Below are 27,093 nucleotides of genomic sequence, written 5' to 3' on the forward strand. Positions count from 1 at the left end.
TGGGGCTGAAGCGGGCTCTGGACTGAGCTCTGGGGTTGCAGAGGATTCTGAAGTGGGCTCAGGGGCGGGAGAAGATTCTGTAGTGGGCTCATGGGTAAGCTCGGGAACGAGAGCAGACACTGAGGTAAGCTCAGGGATGAAAGTGGGCATATGACTGTGGTCAGGGGCTGGAGCCTTCACAGGACTCTGGTCAGGGACTGGAGTCTTCACTGGACAATAGTCAGAAGCTGGAGCCTTCAGAGGACGATTGTCATGGGCTGGAGCCTTCACTTGACGATAGTCATGGGCTGGAGCCTTCACTGGACGATAGTCATTGGCTGAGGGAAGATGAAGGACGATGAAGGTAAGAAATCTAAATCATGAGACAGATGAAAGTGGGCATATGACTCTGGTCAGGGGCTGGAGCCTTCACTGGACGATAGTCAGGAGCTGGAGCCTTCAGCGGACAATAGTCAGGGGCTGGAGCCTTCACTGGACGATAGTCATGGGCTGAGGAAAGTGAGAAATCTCAGTCATGAGACAAACATGTAAGGAACCAAGTGGAGAGGACTGCTTATATAGGGAGTGCTGATGATTGATAACGAAGGTAAGTGCTGGCAGGTGCGGGTGATGGTGAAATGTGTTCAGTTGATGAGCAGAGAGGATCTTGTGAATTATAGTGCTGATTATAGGGTGATTGAGCTGCTGACTGTTACAATAACGCATACTTTCAGGGAAAATACTTCGCATGATGTTACATCTTTTTGGACTGGGTGAGGAAGTCTCACAGGTCCACTTTTCAGCAGCACAACTCCTGCCCTTCATGAATGTCCTAATTAAAAAAAAAGTCACTCTATGAGAGTTAATTAAATCAATGTAAAGAACATACAATATACAGTTACAGTTTTTCTCAATCACTTTGGCACATTTTTCGAAACATTCTCTAAACTGTGAGGTCAATACTGTAGTACACAAAAAGAAAATGGACATTTGGTCATAATTTATATTTTGTGTCCTTATCTACTTACATCAAAAAAAAAAAAAAAAAAAAAAAAAAAAACTATAGATGTATTAATATCTGATTAATATGCTTCATTAAATAGAAAGGGGAAGTGGTGATTTCTGTTAGAAATGTGTCCGAGTGTGGACCGCCTTGCTCTGTAGTGCTTCTCAATACTCGTTGGCTGCATTTGAAACCGCATACTCACTGAGTAAGTACTTAATTTCAGCAGCAAGTCCTTACTTAATGAGCGCTAAAAGAGTACTATACAGCCTGTTCCCGTTAAGTATGAATGCGAATCGGACAACAATGTTGACGTTATCATGTGACCTACGACCTTATCACAAGCGCAACAACTTAAAAGATATGAATGACAGATTTAATTCAACTATCTGTAAATATCTTGATATTAATTCAATTTGTTCATTTTGAACAAATTGTTCAATTTGATTCAATTTGTTCATTTTGCAGTCTTGTTGAAGAAACAGCTGCATTTATTTTGTGATTGTAGCATAACCAATAAATTTTGGGTTAACTGAAGTTCTTATATTTTTAATTTAACTAGGGCTAGGCCTACTAATCTAACCCTCAGTTTTATCCTTAAAGATATTATTTTTTACTACGATAAATCCAAAATCATTATCTCTTGAATATGTTGTTAATTTCTTTGTTTTATATGCAAACATTTTCATCCAGAAGCAAAAGTGGCTTAAGTAGAATTTAAATTACACATGGCATATTTTTTTCTTCTTCTTCGTTGATGTTTCACACTCCAGTCCAGTTGGTGGCGGTAATACACCTTAAGTTGGCTTGTCAACAGCCATTAAACGGTACAAGAAGAAGAAGCCTTCGAAATGAGACGCAGGCTGATAATAACACTGCGCATGCGCGGCTCAACACCACAACTACAGCATGGCTGAGCCTGGGCAGAAACACGCGTTGGAGATGGCAAGTAAAACTTCGTTCATGCATTTTATGTACCATTTCTGGTGAAATTTGACGATTTTGAATGTTGAATGTCTTGATGTATTCGTGGACTGTATCACTAGGCTGTGTCACTGGTGATTTGTCTGTGAAGCTTAAAATGTTTCTCCACTTTGACAAGTCAGTACAAAGTAAATATTTTCAAGATGCTATATCTGCTTTTTATATTTTTGAAAAGCGGACCCTGAGAAGTGATCATAATATCTATTTATTAATAATATCTATATAATATTGGCATCTAAACCCCTGCCTTTCCAAAATTTAAACGCCAAGAACCATAAGTTCCATAACCAAATTTCCAAAAATTTAAACGCCAACCGTCATATAGATATATTCGATATATTTTTAAGTTTTATAAAGACGAGTTTTATCCAGTTGATCAATTAAAAAAGAAATTAATTATCAAAATAATCATTAGTTGCTGCCCTAATTCAGTTATTTGGAGATTTTTTAGATGTAAAATATCAGATGATTATCAAAACCATTTCATCTGTAGACAATATCTAATGTCATTTGAATCCAAAAGTTTCTTTCCTTTCACCATTTACAGCATTGCCATAAACTTCAGTACAAAGAGTGTGTTAAACTTCATGTTGCTGCTGAAACTCCAGCTCTGAATCCAAAAAAACAAAGCTTCATTTAACCATCCTGGGCCTTATGAAAACAAAGCTGAACATTTAGCCCACTTCTTAGATAAGACAGAAATGTATATCGCCATTCAAGCTTAAAAATATTGAAAGTCCTAATGTATTTGTGATATTAGGCATCACACTTCTGCCTGGAAATCTCCACAGCTGTGTCTCTCGATATATCAGCAGTCTTCTACTTTTGAATAGGTACGGACAGATGGAGCAGATGAGGGTTGTGTGACGTTTGTGCTCCACGAAGAGGACCACACACTCGGCAACTCGCTCAGATACATGATCATGAAGAGGTAAGATAAGCTATGAGATTTAACATTATGTCTGTTTTTAAATGTGATGCGGTTTTTAAATTTTTTGTTTTGTTTATCCACCAACATTGGTTGCCTTTGTGACATCAGTGAGAACTTTGTCAAAACAAGTGATGTGGAAATGCTATAAAGAGCCATTGAGATGAACATTGTGGCAGGAAATTAAAAATTGTATTTCTGCATCTGTTTGTCTTGGCAGTGTTTAGTTTAATTCATGTGTGACTTTATTTCCTCAGTCAGGATGTGGAATTCTGTGGATACAGCATCACACACCCATCAGAAAGCAAAATCAACTTTCGGATACAGACGCGAGGTGAGGGAACTCCTTTATTCACCTCAGCATGTCATATCTGACAGTTTGCGTTAGGCTACCAAGGTTGATACTGAAATTCTAATAATTTAAAGGGGACCTATTATGCAAAATTCTCTTTTGCATGGTTTTTGGATATAAATGTGTGTTGGCAGTGTGTGTACACAACTACCCTATAATGATAAAAATCCAACCACTCCTTTTTTTTTTTTTTTTAATCCCCATAAATCATAAGCATTGTCTCAGAACAAGCCGTTTGCAGGTTCCTGGCAATGTGACGTCACTTTAGCCACAGGCCCCGCCCACAAATGTTGACAGACACTGCCGTTTTAACTAGTGGTGGGCCGTTATCGGCGTTAACGTGCTGCGTTAACGTGAGACTCTTATCGGGCGATAAAAAAATATCGCCGCTAATCTATTCTCAAAGTTGGGTTGGGAGCTGGGTCTATACTACGCAAGCTATGATGACTTTCACCTTGATATTTTAGCGTGGATGTATACCTAGCCGAACTGACCTTTCGCAAAGACCCGCCCCCCTTAGTTGCTTTGTCTGACAAGCCGTGGCACTGTCACGCCACACACAGTGATAATGCATCACGGAGCAAAGAGGACACTGACAACACGTCGACAGACAAGACAGAGCAGGTTACTTATGATATTTAACAAAGTCCCAGCTTTAAAACTGTGTAGTTTTTTAAGAAATTCAAACAATAAAACCCGTTTTCTTTAATGTGTCGTGACCATGGTCGTGACAGATTGCTGTAAAATGCCTTGTTACTCAAGGATAGATCAGTACTGTTCGTGATCCAGCTTACAGTCTCCAGAGTGATACTGGATACGGCAGTAATGAAGGTTACTTGATTACATCAGAATGTATGTTGATGATAATGCAAGGGAGAGAGAGAGTTTATGGTTAATATTTTAACGCACACTTGCACTGTTTTATTAAGCTCTTACAGAGATTTTCTAGAGTGAAAACAGACGCTTCATCTTTTGTGTCAAGTACAATAAACATCATAAAACTCATCTGTAAAGTTTTGGCCATCATTCGGACGGGGTCCGGTACAACAGGCTTGTACTGATATAACTTGGTGGATAAAAACAAGAAGACAATATAAGTTATAACCGAGCGCAGCAGCTCATTTGCATTTAAAGGGCGCACACTGAAACGGCATGTTTTTGCTAAACCCCAAAAAGTGGCAATTTTAACGTGCTATAAAAAATTATCTATAGGGTATTTTGAGCTAAAACTTCACATAGGCCTACACACTCTGGGGACGTCAGACTTATTTTACGTCTTGTAAAATGGGGCATAATAGGTCCCCTTTAATGATACCCATCTTTATGTTGTACTGGTAGTCAAATTTTTGATTTTGTTCATATTTTTTTATTAGAAAGACAAACATAAATGGTGATGAAAGCCAAAATATTAAATGTCAAAGACATTTACTGAGTAATTCACTATTTTGTAGAGGGGGGTCAAAATGACAATTTTCACCTGAGATTTTGGGCCAAATTAGAGGGGTGTAAAAATGACTATAGAAAGATGGCAGCATCATTATTTTATTTTTACACAGATATTGGTAGGTCTGTTAGTAATATCTGTTGACTTCAGCCATCTTTGTTTCATTATATGCAGTTCAAAAATGGCAAAAAGCACTTCTTGTTGTGTTTTTTTTTTTTTTTTTTTTTTTTTTTTTTTTTTTTTTTGCATGCCTGTAACTCAAGAAGTATTAAAGATATATCTTTTTAGATTCTGGTTCTGACAAAACTTTCCTTTTGCTATCTGCTTTATAAAGGTCCTCAATGGTTTAATCCCAGAGATATGGAGATCTTAATGTGGCTCCATGAGTAAACTTGTAAATTGTACACGTTTTCAGTGGTCAAAAACCATATTCAAAAAGTGATTCACTTTGCATACAGCTGATACTTTTTTTCTTTTAAAGAGGAATATCAGAAGAATAAATAATGTTAAAACTAGAAATGTATAATTTTTTTTGGCTGTGAGGTGAAGATGACATCTCCCAAGATTCCGCACTCTATCTCAGCGTTATCTACGCGTTTGTTTTGAATAGGCAACCTCTAGCGGTGAAAAATTTACATATTGTTGCTTTAAGGCTTTTTTTTTATTTTTATAATTTGATCATTAAAAAAAAGTCTGGGAAGGTGACAAGCTCAAAATAAAATGGAATAATAATAATTCTGGCAAATACTTAATTTCATCACTCTTTAAAACGAAGAAAAAGTCACACAAGTTTTATCAAGCATTAGTTTGTTCCATTAAAATTGTCATAGTTGACAGAAGTTTTCCTAATTGAAGAATCACCATTGTATATCTGAAACTTGCAGAACCCATGACTTGGGTATGACTGTAGGTAGCATGTCAACATGTTTATTTTCAGTGAACATAAGTTTATTATCGCTCTGATCAATGTTGCAGAAGGAATTCCAGCATCTGAACCTCTGCGCAATGGCCTGAACAACCTGACTGAAGTGTGCAAACATGTCTTGCAAACATTTGAGGTAAGAATGAACATGGAAAGTATTGTTTCCTGTATTGTTTGTATTTGTTTGGTGGGCGATATACTGGAAGACATTTGACAACCAGTATACATTGTAGGGCTGTCAAAATGTCTGAAAAGCTAAATTCAAAATTCTTTCTGAAATATTTGCAAAATTCGAATTATATTCGAATTCTAAAGGCAATACTTAATGTTAGATGAAAAAGTACTTTATTGTCTGCTATGCCCACAAGAGAGCGCAAGCGAACGCAATAAGCAAATATACAAGCATCGCATCTTATATTGAAATGAAATGACATTCACTTTTTTTTTTTTTTCAAACAACTGTTTTTAAATAAAAGAGGTCATTAATGTGCATGAAAGGTAACAAGAAGTGCATAAAAACTGTACATCACTAATACATCACTAATCTGAGAAAACACGCTTCAACAGACAGCGTAATGTTTGTTACATGAACACAAAATAGCTACCTGCCATTCAGAAACAATCCGCTCACTACATATATTGCTCATCAAAACACCAGGAAGTGTTTTTTTTTTTTTTGTTTGTTTGTTTGTTTTTTTGACAATGTTTCTAGCTGATGAAAACACGCGCTCAACTCTGGGGTGTGTTTCCCGAAAGCATCGTTAGTCAACTATGGCCGTAAGTCCCACTGAACTCTCTTGGTAACGACGGAACTTGCGACCATAGTTCGCTTTGGGAAACGCACCTCTGACCGTTGTGCCAGGTAGACTTATGCCGATATTCGGTAATGCGATATATCTCGATAATGAATATGCACGGTATTGTTATCGTGGGCATTTCAAAATACCGTAAAAATAATTTACCACCAATTATTACAATTTTTATAATACATATTATAATACTTTCCCCATCAACCGTATAAAATGCACAACAGCGCTGTATTCTGCGTCAAAGGGACATGCGCTCAGATGTAAACAAGCCCAACATGCATGAGAAGCACATGGCGGAACGAGTGAAGGAGACGAGCTGAATTAAAGTGCGCATTCACTCTCTGACAGCAGAGGGCGCTGATGGAACAGCAGAGTGCAACGGTTACCTCAGAAACCCCATAAACAAAGCAACTGCGCTGGTGAAGTTTTTAAAATGTTTCAAACATATATTTTAATCTGGACTACAACATGCCCTAATGATTAGAAATGTTCTGATTATTTGTTATTGTTCAGTAAAACTTAAAGACATACGGCTTTATTAGTTAACATGTTAATTCATTACCAAACTGATGATGAAAAATACTTATAAAGCATTAATTATTTTTAGTTAATGTTAATTTCTTAGTAACTGTTTAATAACATTACTAAAATCAAAAGAACTTATTTAATGGACTTGAGATAAAACTAACAATGATCAGTTGTGTTTCTTAACTAACACTAACAAAAAAATACTTTCTGTAACGTATGGCACAGAGACAAGAAGGTAGATCCATATGCAGAAAACAAGAGTCCGGGTTGGAGTGCCCTCTAGTGGCTGATTAGGGCACTCCCACTAGTGATCATGACAGTGTTCCTCAATCTTAGTTAATGCATTAAATAATGAGACCTTATTGTAAAGTGTTACCTGTTGTTCTTTATAGCCTAATTCTTTTGCACTTTAATCTGTTTGAAAATTTGACTTTATATATTTTTGTGTTGTATTTAAACATTCAGAGTTATTTTTATTACAAAAAGTTCTTAAACCTGTTATACTATGACAACACTTTTATACCGTGATAAAAGCTAATTGCAACATGAAAATTTGATACCGTCACATGCCTAGTGCCAGGTATGGTCAAGTATGTCTTTGCCAGCTGCGCAATATGTGGAAACAAACATACCGCACGGTTTTTGCCACCAACTGAGAGGGTTTTTGTCAGCGGGTAGCGTAGCTTCTCTTTCATACATATCCATCTGCTCCAAAGGCCTGATGCCTTCTTCAGCACTGCTTAGGGTCTGACCACATACACTATCGAACTAGTCTTTTTTTTTTCTTGCGTCAACATCAGCGCGCTCACTTTTTGACTCCTCCATTATATTTATCAAATGAATGCACCCTGCACCATGCTGTACTGGATAACCTAACAACAAACAAGCCACGTCAGTTACGTCATCATGGCTTGTGCTCCTCTTGACACTGCAAAAATTCGAATGCACAGGTTTTACCTTTCGACGCATATTCAAAATTCGAATTTTTTTTTTTTTGACAGCCCTAATACATTGTGATTGTGCTCATGTGACGACGTTGCAGTTTTGCATTAATACAGAGGTTTATCTTTTTCATACATTTTGAAGCCTTGCGTGTTTAAATGTATAAGTGATTTTCAACCATTCAAGCACAGTAAGGCTCAAAAGAGAACTCCATTCCTCTACTCGTGCTCTGACAGGCAGTTTTCTGTGCACACACCCTTGAAGTGCAGTGTCTGCTTTAATGCTGGCCAATATGACTATAGATATCATGGTGATATGAAGTAGGACTGCAGTGACACTATTAGCATGTTAGCCAGGGTTCAAAGCGCCAAATGAGGGTAAAAATCAACATTGAACCTGAGTTACTCACCAGTTGGGTTAGGGTTAGTTTTTATATATATATATATATATATATATATATATATATATATATATATATATATATATATATATATATATATATATATAAAAAAATTTTAAGATCCAAAGTTTTATCTGTTAACATTAGTTAATGCACTGTGAACTAACATGAACACAAATATTTTATTATATTAACAATAATAACAAAGGTTATTGCTCTCTGTTAGTTCATGTTAGTTAATGCATTAACAAATGAGACCTTATTGTACAGTGTTACCAACTTTACAACTTTATTGGCCTAAAAAAACTCATTGGACAACATTACTTTTGCTGTTTGAGCTGCACTCGCTGAAGAGAATGAACACCCATAATAAGAAGCGCTTTGCTAAGAGGTTAATTAATTAAAAGTAATGCATCCTATATAAGATAAATCAGATATTTATACATAATAAACATCATATTACAACTTATATTTGCACAAAATCACACACAGTGACGGCAAACACGGCAACTAAATCCAAAGAATTAACATTTTATTACTGTAGTGTATACAATTATAATGTTCTGTATATGATAGCCCCGATCAATTATTAATGTTCTGCTTTGCTGTTTGAGCGCACACGCTGAAGCTTAAGATGATAACCTGTACAATGAAGCTGTGCTAGCGAGTTATTTACCTCAAACACTTTCTATATGAGATTAATCAGATTTTTATGCTACATAAATTTAACATCATGACTTGCATGTATAGCTGCACAAAATTACGCAGATACACAAGTGAACTTGATCTACGTTACGTGCTAGTCAGTCAGAATGTGTAAGTCCTTTTGTGCATGTGCTCTTCCCACAATATATAGTGTTATAATATATGATGTGTGTGTGTGTGTGTGTGTGTGTATATATTTGCGCCCTGCCACAAAGCAAAAAAATTATTCAGACATTTTTGTAGGGCTGCAACTAACGATTATTTTGATTATCAATTATTTGGCAGATTATTTTTTTAAATAGTGTAGATTTAAATGGATTTATCGGATAAAAATAATAATTTTATTTATTTTATTTTATTGACAAAAATACACATTTTTGCACATCCTGCCCAATGTACTTCAAACAAATGTGCCAATTGAATGCCATGAAAACATACAGTGTTTAATTTATTAGACTGCCTGTCATAATAAAGAGAGAACTCAAATATTTTAGGAATCTATCAAAAACTTGTTTAAAGCTAAAAATGGTATTGCCATTTATTAGGAAAATAACTGAAACAACTAAATAGTTTCTAAATAATATTCACACATTATATCCAAAAAAACTCAGTGACAGTCTTTTCTTATTGCAGTCCTTCCAGGATTTCACGGGACTTTTTTCTGATTTTTGTGGCCTAAAATGACTGAATTTGCGGCGGCTTTTCTCAAAATTTGCGGCAATATTTACAGCATGGTTTCACAGAGATCATCACCCCCAGTAGTGAAACACTGAAATTTCGAAACGTTTTGAAAGACTTTATGATGTAATGAAGCCTCATTTACTGTAATCACGTGACTTTGGCAGTTTGATACCCGCTCCGAACCACTGATTCGAAACAAAAGATTCGGAAAGCTGCGAAGCTTCATGAAGCAGTGTTTTGAAATCGCCCATCACTAGATATTGTTGAATGAAGTCGTTATTTTGTTGTTTTCTTGGCGCACGAAAAGTATTCTCCCCACTTCAAAACATTAAGGTTGAACCACTGTAGTCACATGAACTATTTTAAATATGTCTTTAGTAGCTTTCTGGGCACTGAAAGTGTAAATTAACTTTCTGTCAATGGACACCTCACTAAGCCATCGAATGAAGGTCTTATGGGTGTGGAACAAGATGAGGGTGAGTAATTAATGTCAGGATTTTAATTTTTGGGTGAACCTAACCCTTTAAGTTCTAAGGTGGCACCAGCCCCCCATTTGGCAGTGCTGTGAGGGCTGACAGAAAAGCACTGAGCTTGAGATGCAGATAATGTTAACTTTTTTTTATTATTAATAAATATTAAAAATATATACTAGGGTGTGAAAATGGCTAATAAGCCAATAAGAGCTCCTCTGCAACATCTACTACAGTGGTAATTTATTCTTTTTTTTTTTAAATTTCTAAATAAGTGTTTGTTTCCTACATCGTGAAACTAGTTTTACAAATGGGGACAAACTATAATGTATGAACAAATAAAGTTTTGGACGTCACATTAAAAATAGCATTCAAACTGGGCAATATTTAAAGCTTTGAAGTGCTGGGAAAAGTTGTGTGAAGCACTTAAAAGCACTCAAACATTCTGTTATTTCTGTTAGTGTCACAATGTTTCTCATGGTTTCCAGATTACACGTGCACTGGGAAGAAACCGCTTGAATTCACCACAGAATTAATAACATCGCTGTGAAATCTTGTGAGAAGCGTTCACATTCGTCGCAGAATTCTGTTAAACCACAGAAATCAGATCAAATATCAGATCAAACCGTGTCCACAGCGGCACCGTTTGATCTGATATCTGTGGTTTAACAGAATTCTGCGACGAATGTGAATGCTTCTCAAGATTTCACAGCGATGAAATTAATTCTGCGGTGAATGCAAGCGGTTTCTTCTCAGCACACGTGTAGAAATGTTGTTGTGTGATCGAGATCGGCCCGCTGCTCTGAACTCCAGTCGCGACGCGTTGTCTATTATTGGTCCGAGCTGCTCAGCTCAAACATGCATGTTGCGATGACGTCACGGGACGTGTCTAAGCCCAAAATCTGCGGCAATTAAGAAAAAAATGCAAGATCCTCCGATTACTGCAGAGTTTACTTGATTTTGCGATAAATTCAGCGATCGCAGAATCACAAAATCCTGGACCTCCTTGCCATGGAGTATACATACAGTGATTGGCTGATGGGGAAGGAGTCAGCGATTTAATCATAGAAATATTGTAGAATGAGGTGTCATGTTTCCATATTAAGGTTTTAAAATACAAAAGTTGCCCTATTCAAATAAATGTTTTAATAAAAATGTTGCCATATGCAAATAAAAGTTTTAAAATGTAGACTAACTGTCACTAATTAAATTAGTATATACAGTTAATTGTGGACCGCCTCTTGGATGTCTGCATCTCAAGAGAATGCAAAATGCAAGCGACAAATTGTTTTATTAACAAAGTTTAGGAGGAACACATTGAAACGGTCTACCTAATCAGCTCGAGAGGAGACTATATACACAGACGAGAGCCGACTCGCCTATAATTACTTTGTCAGTTTTCTGCATCCCTCCGCCACCCCGCTCATCACTCTCGGCTGGAGATATGGGGAGAACTTTGGGTTTGGGCTAAATTTCAAGCTCGATCTCCTTGGACAGCACACCAAATACACTTATTATATATTTTTTTACTCTTCATTCATTTGTAAATGTGAACTCATGAAAACCACTGCCACAGGTAATTGGACAATATTTATTTGTTAAAGATTTCATTTTTGGCATCTCATCGTAGATTCAAACCTATAAATCAAAATGTATTGCATTTATGAAGAAAAAGTTCTACACCTAAGCCTCTGTCGCTATTGCCTCAATGGTGGACAGTGTCTTTGGGTGGATTAGGATTATTTGTGATTTGGTCTTAGTGACTTAGGAGTCCTCCTGACTATTCCTAAAGTTTCACAGATTTAGGAAAATATGCTTTGTGAAATACTCTTAGAGCAAAAATTTAGGACTCCTAAAATTAGGACTGACACGCCCATTATTTTTAAGAGTTTCTCCTAAATCAGCAATTTAGGAGCTACTTTTGGCCTTAAGATGTTTTGTGACTACGGCCCCAGATATTTCAGCAAAATTAGTAATTTTGTGCTGAATATCCCTCTCTACCGCATTCCGTCTGTCTGACGCGGGTGCGCACGCCGGCTCTCATTCAGTAAAGTTTGAAGTTTAACGCAGACTGTCAAAACAAGCCTTTATGCAAAATGGAACTGTTTGCGTGATTTTGTAACATTTACAGATAAGGATATAGCTGTAGAATGAACGTTTTGTGCTGAGGATGCACATTTATCTGTCAAAGCGCCTGACAGGGCAAGCCATTACGCTAATGCATTAGCTTGAAGCTTAAAATAAAAAATTCTCCTGTTTTGATCAGCTTTGATCACATACCTTTTCCATAGTGGTTCACTCTGGTTCCTCCACTATTTTTATTTGATGCATTTTGTCCATAGAAATGTGTTATTCAGTGCTGTAATTTGATGCAAATGTCGGAAGTCTTCCATGCACAGTGGGCAGACCCAACTAATCGATAATGAGAATCGTTGTCGATGATTTTCATTATCGATTATCAATTTTATTGAATTGTTGTTGCAGCCCTACATTTTTGTTAATATTTTTGATATATTTTTACTAGTGGGTTCAGGACACTATAGTTCATTTATGTAAGTGAGAATAGCAAAATAAAGTAAACTGTGACACATTTTACCCAAAAATTCTTCATACAGTGGACTAACAGTAAAATTGGTAGTAAATTGGAACCAAAAATTATGTAATTACAGGGTTTCCGCGGGGTCTTAAAAAGTCTTAAAAAGTCTAAAATTCTGAACTGTAAATTTAAGGCCTTAAAAAGTCTTAAAAACGGCCAGATTTTCATCCGAGGTCTTAAATTTCATTTAGTCAGGTCTTAATTTTTTTTTACCCATTTCCAGAAACGCTACCTGTTGAAAGTTATTACAAAGTAGCAAAAAAGTAGCGAGTCGTAGTTCTTTCTGGGGTATATTGGTGTTGGTATACGCGGTGATAAAACTACAAATCCCGTGATAAATGCAAAACCTGCCCGCGAAATACGTCTGCGTCTCCTCAGAGTTTGTTAAAGTTCGGCTACGTGTGGAAAATGGGAAAGTGTACTTTCAACGAGACATGGCTAGATCACAGCGATTTCTGCTGTTGGTTACAAGCGGTACCCAGCTCCAGGTACGAGGCTCACTGCAAACTTTGCAAAAAAAAAAAAAACAGTTAGGGAGTCTGGGTGTGAAGCGGTGTAAAGGCGCCAATTAGCCTCACCACTGCCGTCGTCCTCCTCAATGCCTGGTCCCTCCGGTCTCCAGCGCAATATCATCGCAGCTCCGTCGAACAACCTTCGGGGTACTTTTGGATCGACTGACACATCGAAAGCCGAGGTGCTTTGGATACTACACACGGTGACTAAACACCACTCATTTAATAGCAACAGTGAGATTAGCGATCTCTTCCAAGTGATGTTCCCTGATTCAGTAATCGCGAAGACGTTCTCTTGCGGGCCCAACAAGATCGCTTAGGGGGAGTTTATAAAGAGGGAATTGATTCGTACTCTTACCGGGCCGTATGTCGTAATGTTCAATGAAAGCCAAAATCACACACACACACGCACGCACGCACGCAGGCGCACGCACACACACACACACACACACACACACACACACACACACACACACACACACACACACACACACACACACACATACATACATCAGATAATCCATGTTAGATAGATACTGTAATTATCCCGAGGTAACTATCTATCTATCTAAAATGGATTATCTGGTGTGAGTGTGTGTGTGTGCGCACGCTACATTGGTTGTTACATGGGTTGGAGTAGCCTGTTCAATCTTTATTAGGCTATTAATATGCTGTTTTGTAATGTAAATAAATATGAGATGAAATCTATTCTATTTGAGGGCAAGTTTGTTTTAGCCTATTTTCATTTTGGGCCTAAGGCTTTGGGCATTTGGCACATTGAAGGTTACTAATGTGACTGCTTTATCTGTAAATTAAATTAATGCTTTTTCAATGACTGAATTCATTGAAATAAAATGATTTTTTCAGAATTTCTTTGATTTTAATATTTTTGGTAATGCGTCGTGTAGGTCTTAAATTTCAATCTTTATGGTCTTAAAATGTCTTAAAAAGGTCTTAAATTTGACTTACTGAAACCTGCATAAACCCTGAATTAAGATTATTTTTTTCTATATATTATATTATATTTTTTATAAATGACTGAACAGATTTTTTGTATTCATATTTGTTCAAAAGTTATGTTGTCATGAAGTTCACGAGGTCGACTTGAAATTGCTATAGAGGCTGTATCTCGGCCAAAATTTGAGCAATCGAAACAAAAATTGGTACACTTGATCAATACCATGATCTGAGGTTCCATGCCAAATTTGGGAACAGCGCCACCTACAGTTCATGAGATCTGAAAAATGGCTATTTTGGCCAATAACTTTTGAACAGTTTGTCATTGGATTCCTGGGGCCATGCCGAATCCGAGGATATAGATTTTGTCAACATTAGATGATACGCATGTCCGCCATTTTGAATTTTGTCATAAATTGCAATATCTTTTAAACAATTTGACATATCTTCACAAAAATTGGTACGTATGACCTTTAGAAGGTCCTGAAGGTACCTGAGAAGATTCAACACAGCGCCACCTACTGTTCCACAGATATAATGTTTTTTGCAAAAACGCTTATAACTTTTGAAAACATTTTCCAAAATGTGTATGCTTTATGTCATTTTATTCCCTGGCTAACGCCAATTCCAACGATGTGTCATTTGTCATTTTCCTTAAATGTCCCTGTCCGCCATATTGAAATAAATGAAAAACAGTTTTTTTGCTACTCCTCCCACAAATTTTGTCCAAAATCAGCTCAGATGATCTTTGGACCGAGCCGCATAGAAATGACTGAACGGATTTTTGATATTCGCTACCATTCCCGAGATATTCGTCTCTGAATATGACCTTGCTTGTGTTTGTTGTCTTATGCTAATTAGCTTAGCATGCTAAATGCTTATTTTGTACAAATTGCTTCTGTTCCTGATATGGGATGTTTCTGTGAATGATCTAAACTAAAATTTATAAATATAACATATGGTGCATTTTTATAAAAATTCTTGATTGTGAGTTCATTCTCATGAACTACTAAACTTCGACAGCTGTATGACACTGCCTGTCCAGTGGTGCAAAGAGTTGAGTGACAGACACATGATCCAGAGACTGTGGGTTCGAGTCCCGTGTGGGTCAACTTTATAAAATTGTTTGTAATGTTGTCATTTCAATTCCTTTATTATCCAAACAAGTATTGTACTAGTCTTTCTTCTTTTAATTAGAAATTAATCTATTTTTATTAATTCTATGTTCATTTTCATTTTAGCTTCTGATCATTTTGAGTTCATTCTTACCTATACTTCTGAACCAGCTGTTTTTCATGTACATTCAATTTCTGCTATTTTTGCTCTTCTTGCTCTGCATTGCACTACAACTCAGACATTTGAGTGCATGAAATGTATGCTGTGTTGCTCTTCATTGTGAGTTCATTGTCATGAACTACTGAACTCTGACAGCTGTGTGACACTGTCTGCTCAGTGGCGCAAAGAGTTGAGTGACAGACACATGATCCAGAGATTGTGGGTTCGAATCCCATGTGGGGTGACTTTATAAAATGCATGCAATGTTGTTTTACATTTTATTAGATACTTTATTCAAATTCTGTACCTGAACTGGATACATGGAAAAACCTCAAAAGCTTTATTTATTTGCCGTTTGATTATTTGTTCTTATTTTCTTTATTTTTATTTGACAGTAGTAATTTTTTACCTGAATATATCACATACCGAACCGTACCGAAACCGTTAGTCTAAAACTGTGACATTCTCCTTTCACATACATATATTTCTACTCTCACACACAGATTCTCCTTTCACATACACATTTCTACTCTCACACACTTACATTCTACTTTCACATATGTGTATATTTTGGGTTGTTTTTAGCCCAAAATATAGGACAGAACACAGGTTGGACTAACTTTACCCAGCAAATTTGGTTATTTACCCAGCATAAAGGGAATTATTTTTTTTATGATATAGCTTGCATATAAAATAATCAAAACCAGTGGTTCCCAACCTTTTTAGCCTCAAGTACCCCCACAGCCCTACCAATAAGGCTCATGTTACCCCTTTATCAACACTAAACCAAAGTAAAGTAGTTTTTATATTTTAATACAGTTGGCACAATTACCTAATTTGCCAATGAACCAGTTTTATTGATTGCAATTAAGACTTGAAGATAATGGGAACATTTGAATAAGAAAATCAATATAATTGTAAATGTAATTGGACATTCCAGCACTTCAGTTATTATGATGACAAAAAAACTTTTATCCATCCTTCAGAGATTGTCCCCATTTGTAAAACTGAAAGTTTCAAGATGTAGAAAATCCAACATTTGATGGAAAACAAACACTTTTTTTTTTAGAAATAAAAATGAGGTCATGAGCACTTTTTAGCTCATATTAGCCATTTCCAAAGATTTTTTTTAATTAGGCTAGGCATTATAAGATTGCTAGGTTTAAAAATTAGTTCTCAAGGTTTAACACTTTATTTACTGAAGAAGGAAAAGTTACAAAGTCTCATGAAAAATAAGAACTTTTCAAATTACGAATGAGTTAGTCAAAGCAAGCAATTAACGCGCACTCCCTTAATCACTGAAGCTGTAGGTCAGCACACTTGCGAAAAACTCCCATTTTAGTCAATAAATTTGACTAAAGTGCACAATAAATCTTTAAATTACAATGTGTCTACTATACTTTGTTTTTTATGAGAGGATTTGTGAGTGTAGGACTTTTTAAACTGGCTCTAAACAGAAATTTATTCAGTGTTTTGAGGGATATTGAGCGGAGTCTCACAAACAACCGGTAACTTAATAAATGCCTCTCATTGGCCATTATTTTCAACAGTATTGCCTGTGCTTGGCTACAATACTCAGTGCTTCAAAGTCACGTTGTAAATAGACACATTTGCAGCGATTAACTGAATGTGAAATATGTGTATGTGAAAGAAGAATGTACGTATGCGAATCATTTTACACCACACTGCTTTGTGAACGAGGGTCAATACAAAGTTATAATACAAAACGGGTTTTTCTAAAAAATTTTTACTCAAGCATGGATCAGTACCAACTGTTTGTGATCCAGCTTACAGTCTCCAGAGCGATACTGGGTACGGAAATCATGAAAGGGAGAGCACAGACTTTATTACAGGTCATCAGAGTTTTTACGGATATAAAGTTTACCAGTTTATTAAGCACCCCCCAAAAATGTGCAAGTTCTCTATAGATTTGTTTACTGTTAGATGTAACAAGTGTTTTGTGTAATTCGCTGTGTATGTTGATGATAATGCAATGGAGAGAGTTTATGGATACGACTTTAATACACACTTCTTGTACTGTTTTATTCAGCTCTTATAATTTTTCTGGAGTGAAAACCGATGCTTCATCTTTTATGTGGTGTACACCTTAATAAAAACTTGATAAAACTCATCAGTAAAGTTATGGCCATCACTCAGATGGGGTTCGCTACAACTAAATTGTACAAATAGTGGATAAAAGCAAGATGACAAATTATAACCGTAATTAAACTAAACCATACCTGTTCTCCATGAAGCATATTCCCTGGCTTTGTAGGCATCATTGTCCAACACTGGTTCTAAAATATAAGGCTGACATTTTCAGTGCATGAGATTGGTCCTGTTTTGTTGTTGCATAAGCTCTTGAAGCTCCGCCCTCTTCTTTAAAGGGGTCTGGGAGCAGCATTTAAAGGGACATGTTTTTGCTCGCCCCAAAAATTAGTGGTAATTTTAGCATGCAATAAAAAGTTATCTGGGGAATTTTGAGCTAAAACTTCACAAACACACTCTGATGTCATCAGAGACTTATTTTGCATCTTGTAAAAGGGGCATAATAGGCCCCCTTTAAGACCAAACCTAAAGATACAACAAATGCTTTTGACATGTTTTGTGGCGGACCTTCCCGAAAATCCAACATAATGCTGCGTGCTGGGCTTAATGCACTTGTTGTATGTGTGTACATGTTAGTTTTTTTACCAGCTAAGAACACACTCACAAAGAGCTTAAAATTTGTAAAGGAGTTAAAACATTGGCAGGAATTCCTCTGTTCCACACAAATGAAGATCTGCTGCAAGGAGACAGCGGTTCTGACACCTATACCGAACTGTAATGGGCAACATTGTGACTATGACAAGCAGAACCATGCGTGCTTGAGCATTCTGTCCTTTTTAGGGTCTCATCTGGTGACATCATGTCTCTTTTTGGTTTGTTTAGATGTCTTTGCTCCATGTTACATTCGTATTTCAGTCGAACGGCTCTAAAGGTTGTTTGGTGCAAACCAGGGTTCAGATTGCAGCGCTCGCACTTATTCAAATGAACCGCACTAACAGAGCAATTGCAATTTATTCAAACCGAACCTGCCAAGTGTGAACACACCCTTAAAGAAAATAATTCTTTAAAAAAAAAAAAAAGTACACAAATAATACAAGAACATCTTTGGTGCAGGGGTGAGTTATCAGATGTATTATAACATCGATATTCTCAGGCATTGATTGTGAAGTCATTTGCAAATACAATGTGTTATAACAAGACTCAAACAATGTTGTGTTTCTCTTGTATTCTGTTTTAAACAGGCACGGATGAAAGCGTTCAAGGAAAAAGAAGAATTGATGGCATAAAGATCAACACTTGTACAGTGCCGGACATTGATTTGCTGATCCAGCTTCCTCAGGATTAAAGAATGTAGAAGCTTTAGGAAGGAATGGAATGTGTAGGTCTCGAGTAAATGACAGTCCAACACGTTCTTGGCAGTACAATACTTATGTATTTGTTTGAATTTGTATATTTATGTGATTATCCTTTTTTTTTTTTTTTTTTTTTTTTTTTTTTTTTTTTTGTGAGTACATGAACATTGGTAAATAATGCCAGTGCACTAAAAAAAAGTTTCAGTACCTATAGCAACAGTAAATATCCAGTAAAAAAAAAAATAACTATGAATGAAAATAGTTATAAAATGATTCAGGATGTGTTTTAAAATGATGCAAGTAATGCATTTACAAATATAAAAATCACAGACAAAATGTATTAGATTAATATTAATCAGCAGTGTTTAAAAATGATACATCAAATAAGTGATACATGTGCTTTGATCTCTCATTTTTCATTTTGATATTGCATTCCTGAACAATAAAAACAGTATATATGTAATGTCTTTTGCAAGTCTTCATTCCTACTCTCTGAGAGAGAGAGGGAGAGAGAGAGCGCAAGAAAGAGAGAGAGAGGGAGAGCTTTTGCATTTAACGTTCTCGTGCCACATGTGGAATTAAAAGCATAGTTTACCCAAAAAAGAAAATTCTGTCATTTACTACCGGAATTGTTTATCAACACTCTTGAAAATGTAGATTTTTCTTTTTTGGGTGAACAATCCCTTTGTCATCAAGCCAAGATTCCAGTGCTCCTGTTTGATGATTTATCATAATGTATGTGTGTGAATTTCACGAAAATAATTAAGCATTTATGCTTATAAATTTTTGTTTATGCTGTCAAAAATAGGGTAAAGCGGTCAAATAATCATCAGGTTAAAAAAAATTTTTTACTTGAATTTGTGTTGAATTTGCTTTAGCAAGCACCATGAAATCACCAAAAAACTCTGCCAGTTGACAAATCAGACAGTACATTTGTTGTGTTTAGAGTTTAAAGGACAGTATTTTATGTTAAATGTTTTAAGTGTTCCTGTAGTTCAGATGGTAAAGTGTGTCTCTATCAACACCAAGTTGATGAGTTTTTTTTTTGTAGGGGTGCAAATGCATCAGGAGTGAAAAAGGTTACAAAGATGTGGAACTTTGCTGAACTTTACAGAAATTCCTGAATCATAATGCATTATGATTGTCCCAAAGCCTTGTTAATGTGAATAAAGTCTTCATCCTTGTCTTTAAGATTAATCTATTATATTTTAAGATTATATTAAAAACAGTGCTAGTAGTATAAGATAGATGCCAAAAATAAATAAATAAATATATATATATATATATATATATATATATATATATATATATATATATATATATATATATATATATATATATATATATATATATATTTTAAGTTTATTTATGATTTTGGATAATCTGGATATAAAAAAAATAATACAGATCACGGTTCTCCCTCGAATCTGATAACAAAACAATAGACAACTAAAAATAACGTAATTTATTTGCGGTTCTGGCAAAATGTTTTATTTAATGTTACAAATGGGTCTATTAAAAAATATTTTAAATGCATTCATTATGTAAATAATTGGTTGAAGTTAATAAATGAAGGCTTGTTTCATCCAGAGTTTTTGAACAATCTCTATAAAATATATTTTAAGTCACTGGTCGCCACCTACTGGCATAACAATGTCAAAGAATCTTTATATGAAGCTTCAAAGGACATTTACTCAATTTGATTGTTTATATCTGGACGCAGGATCTGCTAAAAATTGACAGATGTGCTTCATCGTTGCTAGGTGTTTTTTTCCTTTTTACACTGGGGTTAGTTAATCCACATTATAGTTTTTTGGGTGTGCACTATTCCCTCCAAAGCAAACAAGCAATGCGCCTTTATTTGTTGCTTTTTGACTGTTCTGTTGAAGTAAGCCAGAAATGCGAAGGTGCTGCTCAATTCGGCTATATTTAATATTCATATTGACTCATGAGTATGTGCACTAAATCTGCGCACATAAACTTTGCCAGCAAACTGAGTGAACATAATGGCAAAATGGTAATGTTAGTAGCGTCAATGCCTCTCGCAGTTCAAAACACTTATGCTATGTCCAACGCCTTCCATATTCCACTTATGAAAAAAGCTTAACTGAAGCGACATCAGTTACGCTTTCTTCCCAAGTTTCTTCCTATTTTACTTTATAACATGTTAAATATGGATATTTTTCTTACACAAACACATCGCTTTGCTTCAGAAGGCCTTTATTAACCCCACGGAGCCGCGTGGAATACATTTTGCTTTGGATGGAGGCACTTTCTTGAGCTTTATGGGTCCCTTCATCTGAAAGAAGAAAGTCACCTAGGATGGCTTGAAGGTGAGTAAAGCTTGGGGTAATTTTCATTTGAAAGTGAGCTAATCCTTTAAGGCACACCGGCAGACCGAGATGACTCTCTTCAGGCTTGCATTCACTCTTTCCAGGCACGTTGCATGTACGAAGCCAGGAGGAGGTTTTTTTTTTTTTTTTTTTACTGAGAAGGTGATTCTCATAGTTTCATTCAGTGTGACCCTGTCCAAAGACTGTCCTCTCAGACAGTCCCAACCACCCCAAACACTTTTTCATCAGGTCTACTGCAGTATTTTGATCTTAAAAAGATGAATTTTCACTGAAAGGTGAGGAGTTTGCATCTACATCAGACCCTCCACCAAAATTACAAATCAGTCAAACAGGGAAAATCAATCAAGATGAATTTTTTTAAACCAATAATTGTGACAGCTCATTTTTACCCAGAAACATGTCTTGAAGGTCCGACTTACAAAGTAAAATGTCACAGAGGCCATGTTGATGTCAGCATTATCCATTGCCAGCAAAAAACTATAACATGGAGTTTAAATAGCACAGTTCTCTCAAGAGTAACTCTCTCTTAACACTTAAAATAGTAGTGGATATAGTATATTTTTGTTTTAGACGTTTCAGATATATTTGCAGAATATATGAATGGCCTCTGTGATTTACACTGTATGTCTCTCTTTAGTTTAGCTGGACTTGCCATGAAATTGCACCTTTATAATGATGGTAAGCTCTTTTGACCTTCAAGATATGGGTAACAAAGCCTGCACAATGACACTGTAGGGCTCACCTTAGCTGAACTTGCACCTGCAAAATAGTAATCTCTTCTTTGGCCTTCAACGTGATAAATGTTTCAAAACAGACCATGCCACTATTAGGGGAGTAGCTATAAGATTTGATAAAAGCTGTGCTCATTAAAAAGAGTTGGAAAGTACCCAACTGTATGTTTTTAGGCAGACAGTCTGAAGATGAAGAGAATTGACACCAGTATTTGAGGTCATTGGTCAAAAACTATAAAAATGAGAGTTACAAGTGTAATGGTTAGATTACTAATTATTAATTTAAATCCCCCAGGACACAAGACTAAATATCATATTTTCTTATATAGAAAATCCATCTGGATTTAAGAATTTGTAGATATTTGTACTTGAAAAAAGACCAAAAAAAACATCCAGTAAGAAAAGCATTTTTGCAGCGTGAATGAATGAATGAATAAACATCGCTTGCGCTTTAAAAGGGGGGAGGAGACAGAAAGAAACTCTAGAAAGTTTCCCATCTCTAGTGTAAGTCAACTCAGAGTTCAAGATTTAACTCAGAGTTGGTTGAATCCCCTTATTGAAACGGGCCCGAGGGCTGTTTCATAAAACAAGATTAGAATACAAGCCAGGCTTATTTTAGTTAGTCAGACTTATTGTCAGTGAATTCTCTTTCATAAAGCATACTTAAATTAGTTCAAACTCAGTTACTCTGGAAACTTATGTTGGGAAACCTGGTCTGAGGCAGGCTAACTGTCAGGCTAAGCTAAGATCCTCTAACTCTGACCAATAGGAACACAATGATATTACAGCTGACTCTCTCACATACAATTATTTGACTTTATTAACCACTGTCAGTCCAAAAATAAATACAGTATACAGAAAATCAACTTAAATAAGGCTGCAATGATAAATGATACAATACAGACCTATGGACATGTACCATTTTATATATATACAGTGGGTACGGAAAGTATTCAGACCCCCTTACATTTTTCACTCTTTGTTATATTGCAGCCATTTGCTACAATCATTTAAGTTCATTTTTTTCCTCATTAATGTACACACAGCACCCCATATTGACAGAAAAACACAGAATTGTTGACATTTTTGCAGAAAACTGAAATATCACATGGTCCTACGTATTCAGACCCTTTGCTGTGACACTCATAATATTTAACTCAGGTGCTGTCCATTTCTTCTGATCATCCTTGAGATGGTTCTACACCTTCATTTGAGTCCAGCTGTGTTTGATTATACTGATTGGACTTGATTAGGAAGCCACACACCTGTCTATATAAGACCTTACAGCTCACAGTGCATGTCAGAGCAAATGAGAATCATGAGGTCAAAGGAACTGCCTGAAGAGCTCAGAGACAGAATTGTGGCAAGGCACAGATCTGGCCAAGGTTACAAAAAAATTTCTGCTGCACTTAAGGTTCCTAAGAGCACAGTGGCCTCCATAATCCTTAAATAGAAGACGTTTGGGACGACCAGAACCCTTCCTAGAGCTGGCCGTCTGGCCAAACTGAGCTATCGGGGGAGAAGAGCCTTGGTGAGAAAGGTAAAAAAGAACCCAAAGATCACTGTGGCTGAGCTCCAGAGATGTAGTCGGGAGATGGGAGAAAGTTGTAGAAAGTCAACCATCACTGCAGCCCTCCACCAGTCGGGGCTTTATGGCAGAGTGGCCCGACGGAAGCCTTTCCTCAGTGCAAGACACATGAAAGCCCGCATAGAGTTTGCTAAAAAAACACCCGAAGGACTCCAAGATGGTGAGAAATAAGATTCTCTGGTCTGATGAGACCAAGATAGAACTTTTTGGCCTTAATTCTAAGCGGTATGTGTGGAGAAAACGAGGAAATGCTCATCACCTGTCCAATACAGTCCCAACAGTGAAGCATGGTGGTGGCAGCATCATGCTGTGGGGGTGTTTTTCAGCTGCAACGACAGGACGACAATCGAGGGAAAGATGAATGCAGCCAAGTACAGGGATATCCAGGACGAAAACCTTCTCCAGAGTGCTCAGGACCTCAGACTGGGCCGAAGGTTTACCTTCCAACAAGACAATGACCCTAAGCACATAGCTAAAATAACGAAGGAGTGGCTTCACAACAACTCCGTGACTGTTCTTAAATGGGCCAGCCAGAGCCCTGACTTAAACCCAATTGAGCATCTCTGGAGAGACCTAAAAATGGCTGTCCACCAATGTTTACCATCCAACCTGACAGAAATGGAGAGAATCTGCAAGGAGGAATGGCAGAGGATCCCCAAATCCAGGTGTGAAAAACTTGATGCATTTTTCCCAAAAAGACTCATGGCTGTATTAGATCAAAAGGGTGCTTCTACTAAATACTGAGCAAAGGGTCTGAATACTTAGGACCATGTGATATTTCAGTTTTTCTTTTTTAATAAATCTGCAAAAATGTCTATATATATATATATATATATATATATATATATATATATATAAAACACCCTCTCTGAAACTTAAATTCAGCAATTAATCTTTACTTAGAAGCAATGTTAGGGTTCTGTAGAAATATAATGTTCCTGCAGGTCTGCTTGATCAGTTACCAAAGAAGCATGTCAAAATTATTCAGGAAAATATCAAAGTGATAAAATGTTGTGTTGCAAAAATGAGTACACCCATTTACTAAATAGAACTTTAAAAAAAAATGGTGTAAGTTTAATGCAATTTTTGATTAAAAGGTAAGTATGATGAACCAAAACATTTAAAGAGAAGTAATTTTTTAAAAATTAAATGTTATGGCCCACCGAATCATTCTCAGACTTAATGCTGACAACAATGGAACCACTTGGGAGAGAATCGTCGGGAGACTTATTTCTTAGCACAAAAGAGGACACTGGTAAAAGAGGTTTACCAAATCATTGTTTTAAGTCTGAAAATATAGCAAAAGTAACACAAATTCAAAATCAATGAACCTATGACAAGGCCCCTGAAACAATCAAGCCTTCATTTTAAGCTTTCATTTAGTGATGAGTAATTTTTTTGCTAGACAAAGAGCAGGAGAAATGATGGTAAATACCAAGCAAGTGTCTCAGAGCCAACATGCAAAAAACGTTTGAATTCAAATATCGAGGTAAATTGTACTTAATTTTTCTTCCGGGAAACATGCAAGTATCTTCTGTTGCTTCCGAAGGGCAGTACTAAATGAAAAACAATGATATTTTTAAAAAAATAAGAAAAATTGTGACATCTTCATCCTGTTCAAAAGTTTTCACCCCCGGCTCTTAATGCATTATGTTTCCTTCTGGAGCATCAGTGAATGTTTAAACCTTTTTTAATAGTTGTGTTTGAGTCCCTCAGTTGTCCTCCATGTGAAAAGATGGATCTCAAAATCATTCAGTCACTGCTGTAAAGGGTTCAAATATGCAAAAAATGCTTGAAAACTGAAGAATCTGCAGGACCTGGAGATTTTTCTGAAGAACAGAGCTCAGTTTAACTCCTCAGAACAAACAAGAGACTCAAGAACAACCATCACAAAACAAACAAACAAACAAAAAAAACAGTCGTGGATCATCCAGGTAACCACACACAGTATTGAGAACCAATGGTTCACATACTTATGAATGGGGTTATTTTAATAAACTCAACTGTTTTGTCTGGTGTACTAAATGTAAACATATTTTATGTAAAATATCTTACTCAGGACAGCACTAAATAAAAAATAACATGCATTTTGTATGATCCCTCTTATTTTATTAAAATTATTCACATTTTCACAGATTCTGCAAGTGGTTCACATACTTTTTCTTGCAACTGTAAAAGTCCATACAAAACTTAAGACACAGAACTGGGATTGTGACAGAATGACAGAAAAAGAAAGAAGGTAAGCAAGTGAAAGAAATGAGCAAATGAGGAAAAAAAGAGGTTAGAAAGAAATAAAGAAACCAAATAAGCAAGAGTTCCTATGTGGGAAATCAATGTTTAATCAAAATGCTGAACTTTGACCACCTTTCAAATGTCAAATCAGCAATTTCAGAATAGGCTGTAATTTTATAGCTAGAATACTGTTCAGCTTGTTTTATTGTCTTTTTGAGAAGCAGTTTGAATGCCTTTTTTCCGCTTTTGACCTTTACATTTAAACAAAATACAAAGTTATTAATTTATTTGCAAATGTTTAACCTTAATATGCACTCTTAAAATACACAATGAACTTATTTTTTTCAAATGCTACTGTCTTTAGGACTGTGATGAAGAAGAGATGTCAATCACCATATTGTCCATCCCTGAGGACTCTGGAACCATATCTAACTTACTGCTTCTTGACGCCACATCTACTGCAATAATTTTGGAAGGTACAATTGTAGTGGACTACCCTGAAAATCTTCCCCAAGCCGTGTGCCTGCTGTTTGGACTCATTTATGTTATGAAATTAGAGTATCCTCCAGAACTGAAGGACACCTTTGTTTTCATTCAATGGCTGATTTTGTCACTCACACCTAAAATACAATCCCTGAGAAATTGTCTGATGTAAAACATGTCATTGTGGTGTAATGGAGCATTTTTCAGTGTAATTGTTCTTGATTGACTATTAATAATTTAGAAAATGCTATCACTACTGAAGGATGTATTTCCAGGATTCTTATTTCCAAAATTGAAGTTTGCATAACAGTTAAAGGGTAAAATCATGCACCCAGAAATGAAAATTGTCATCATTTACTGACCCTCATGTCATCCCAAACCCATGAGACTTTTGAACTTTGGCACACATCCAAAATATTTTTAATGATGTCTGAGATTTCTGTTCTTCCGTTGAAAGTTTATTCACCCAAGACTCTGATGCTTCAAAACATTCATAAAGAGGTAGTAAAATAAATCAATTTGAAAGGAGCTTTAATCCAAGTCTTTTAAAGACACAATCTTTATATAATGAACTTTATATGATGAACAGATTGAATTTAGGCTTTTATTCACATAGAAACATTTATTAGCGTATAAAGTTTACAGCATTCACTTTTGGTCAACAGAAGTTGAAGCATGCTTGCTTGATGCCTGAGAACTAAAGGGGTTCTTGTGTGTTACTCAGCACTTTTGAGCTTGCTTATGCACATCAAGCAAGTATGTTTAAGCTTCTGTTTATGTTCACTGATGTTGTGGTTATCATAAAAGTAATCATGTC

At 36.1% G+C, this 27,093-nt stretch overlaps 1 protein-coding gene across 2 annotated transcripts; it reads left to right on the forward strand.

The window, feature by feature from the left end:
* Window positions 1–555: 555 nt before the first annotated feature.
* polr1d (RNA polymerase I and III subunit D) lies at window positions 556–19,351 on the forward strand. 2 transcript variants are annotated; one of them, XM_048179648.1, is made up of 6 exons: window positions 556–586; window positions 1,756–1,931; window positions 2,800–2,897; window positions 3,152–3,228; window positions 5,666–5,748; window positions 18,778–19,351. In XM_048179648.1, exons 1-6 carry the CDS (start codon window positions 571–573, stop codon window positions 18,820–18,822), a joined length of 495 nt encoding a protein of 164 aa, XP_048035605.1. In that variant the 5' UTR covers window positions 556–570; the 3' UTR covers window positions 18,823–19,351. The 2 variants fall into 2 exon arrangements, with proteins under 2 accessions (XP_048035605.1, XP_048035606.1); XM_048179649.1 differs by lacking the exon at window positions 556–586 and having other exon boundaries at window positions 1,776–1,927.
* Window positions 19,352–27,093: the final 7,742 nt, after the last annotated feature.

The sequence above is a fragment of the Megalobrama amblycephala genome, unplaced genomic scaffold (genome assembly GCF_018812025.1).
Source record: "Megalobrama amblycephala isolate DHTTF-2021 unplaced genomic scaffold, ASM1881202v1 scaffold265, whole genome shotgun sequence".
NCBI classification, from domain to species: Eukaryota; Metazoa; Chordata; class Actinopteri; order Cypriniformes; family Xenocyprididae; genus Megalobrama; species Megalobrama amblycephala.

Bases quoted from the DNA above. Each gene is read 5' to 3' on its own strand.
- polr1d (XM_048179648.1), top strand. The intron at 1,932-2,799 runs GTAAAACTTCGT...ACTTTTGAATAG, and splicing joins ACACGCGTTGGAGATGGCAA to GTACGGACAGATGGAGCAGA. The intron at 3,229-5,665 runs GTGAGGGAACTC...TCAATGTTGCAG, and splicing joins CTTTCGGATACAGACGCGAG to AAGGAATTCCAGCATCTGAA.